Source organism: Bison bison, unplaced genomic scaffold, assembly GCF_000754665.1.
Source record: "Bison bison bison isolate TAMUID 2011002044 unplaced genomic scaffold, Bison_UMD1.0 scf7180017864078, whole genome shotgun sequence".
NCBI classification, from domain to species: domain Eukaryota; kingdom Metazoa; phylum Chordata; class Mammalia; order Artiodactyla; family Bovidae; genus Bison; species Bison bison.
Genome location: NW_011494650.1, coordinates 382713 through 383340, shown reverse-complemented (window position 1 = coordinate 383340; position 628 = coordinate 382713). Strand labels below are relative to the sequence as shown.

At 63.9% G+C, this 628-nt stretch overlaps 1 protein-coding gene across 1 annotated transcript in view; it reads right to left on the bottom strand.

Moving 5' to 3' along the window:
* Window positions 1-164: 164 nt before the first annotated feature.
* Window positions 165-628, bottom strand: part of SLC39A4 (solute carrier family 39 (zinc transporter), member 4) — a gene marked incomplete at its 3' end in the record, with an annotated part of 28392 nt that continues 27928 nt past the window's right edge. Inside the window, exon 12 of the mRNA XM_010837586.1 lies at window positions 165-323. Within this exon, the coding sequence (XP_010835888.1) occupies window positions 165-323 (159 nt within the window). The remainder of the gene's footprint in view (window positions 324-628) is intronic.

Sequence of the window (628 nt, the reverse complement as noted above, 5' to 3'; positions counted from 1 at the left end):
TGTGCGGGGCAGGGCGGGGGGGGTGACATCTCTACAGTATTGAGACTTCCCGTCCATGATACCTTTTCTGTTTACTTGGGACTGTCATTAATTTTAGGAAGTGCCCTTCATTTCCTACATGTCTTTTCCTCTCAAAGGTCACAGCTGCCCCAGCCAGCACTCACCCGCTTCCCACACACAGCTACCCTGCCCCGGCCGCTGTCCGCGGTCTGCCAGCCCAGGACCCGAGCCAGGCACACACCCAGCGCCAGGCCCACCACCTGCTCGGGACCCTCTCCCTTCCCTGCCGCCACCCTGCAGACCTTGCCCATGAACCTGGCTCCCTGGCGGAGACTGCACATGGCCCCGTGGGGCTCACCATCCTCTCTTCATCCCAGTTGGGGGCTGCTCTGAAGGACAGGAGCCTCAAAAGGGAGGCAGTGCCCTGTGAGTGGTCTGGCCCTGGCCTCGTCTCACCACCCAGGAAGCTCAGCCACCTCGAGGCCACCGGTCAGACACCAGGCTAGCCCCGTGGAGAGAGAGGAGACAGGCCCTTCCCGTCACACAGACCGGGCCCAGGCCGGGCGTCCGTCCGCATGGTCCCTGTGGTGCTGTCCTGGCTCCCGGCTGCCCTCACGATTGTGCCACC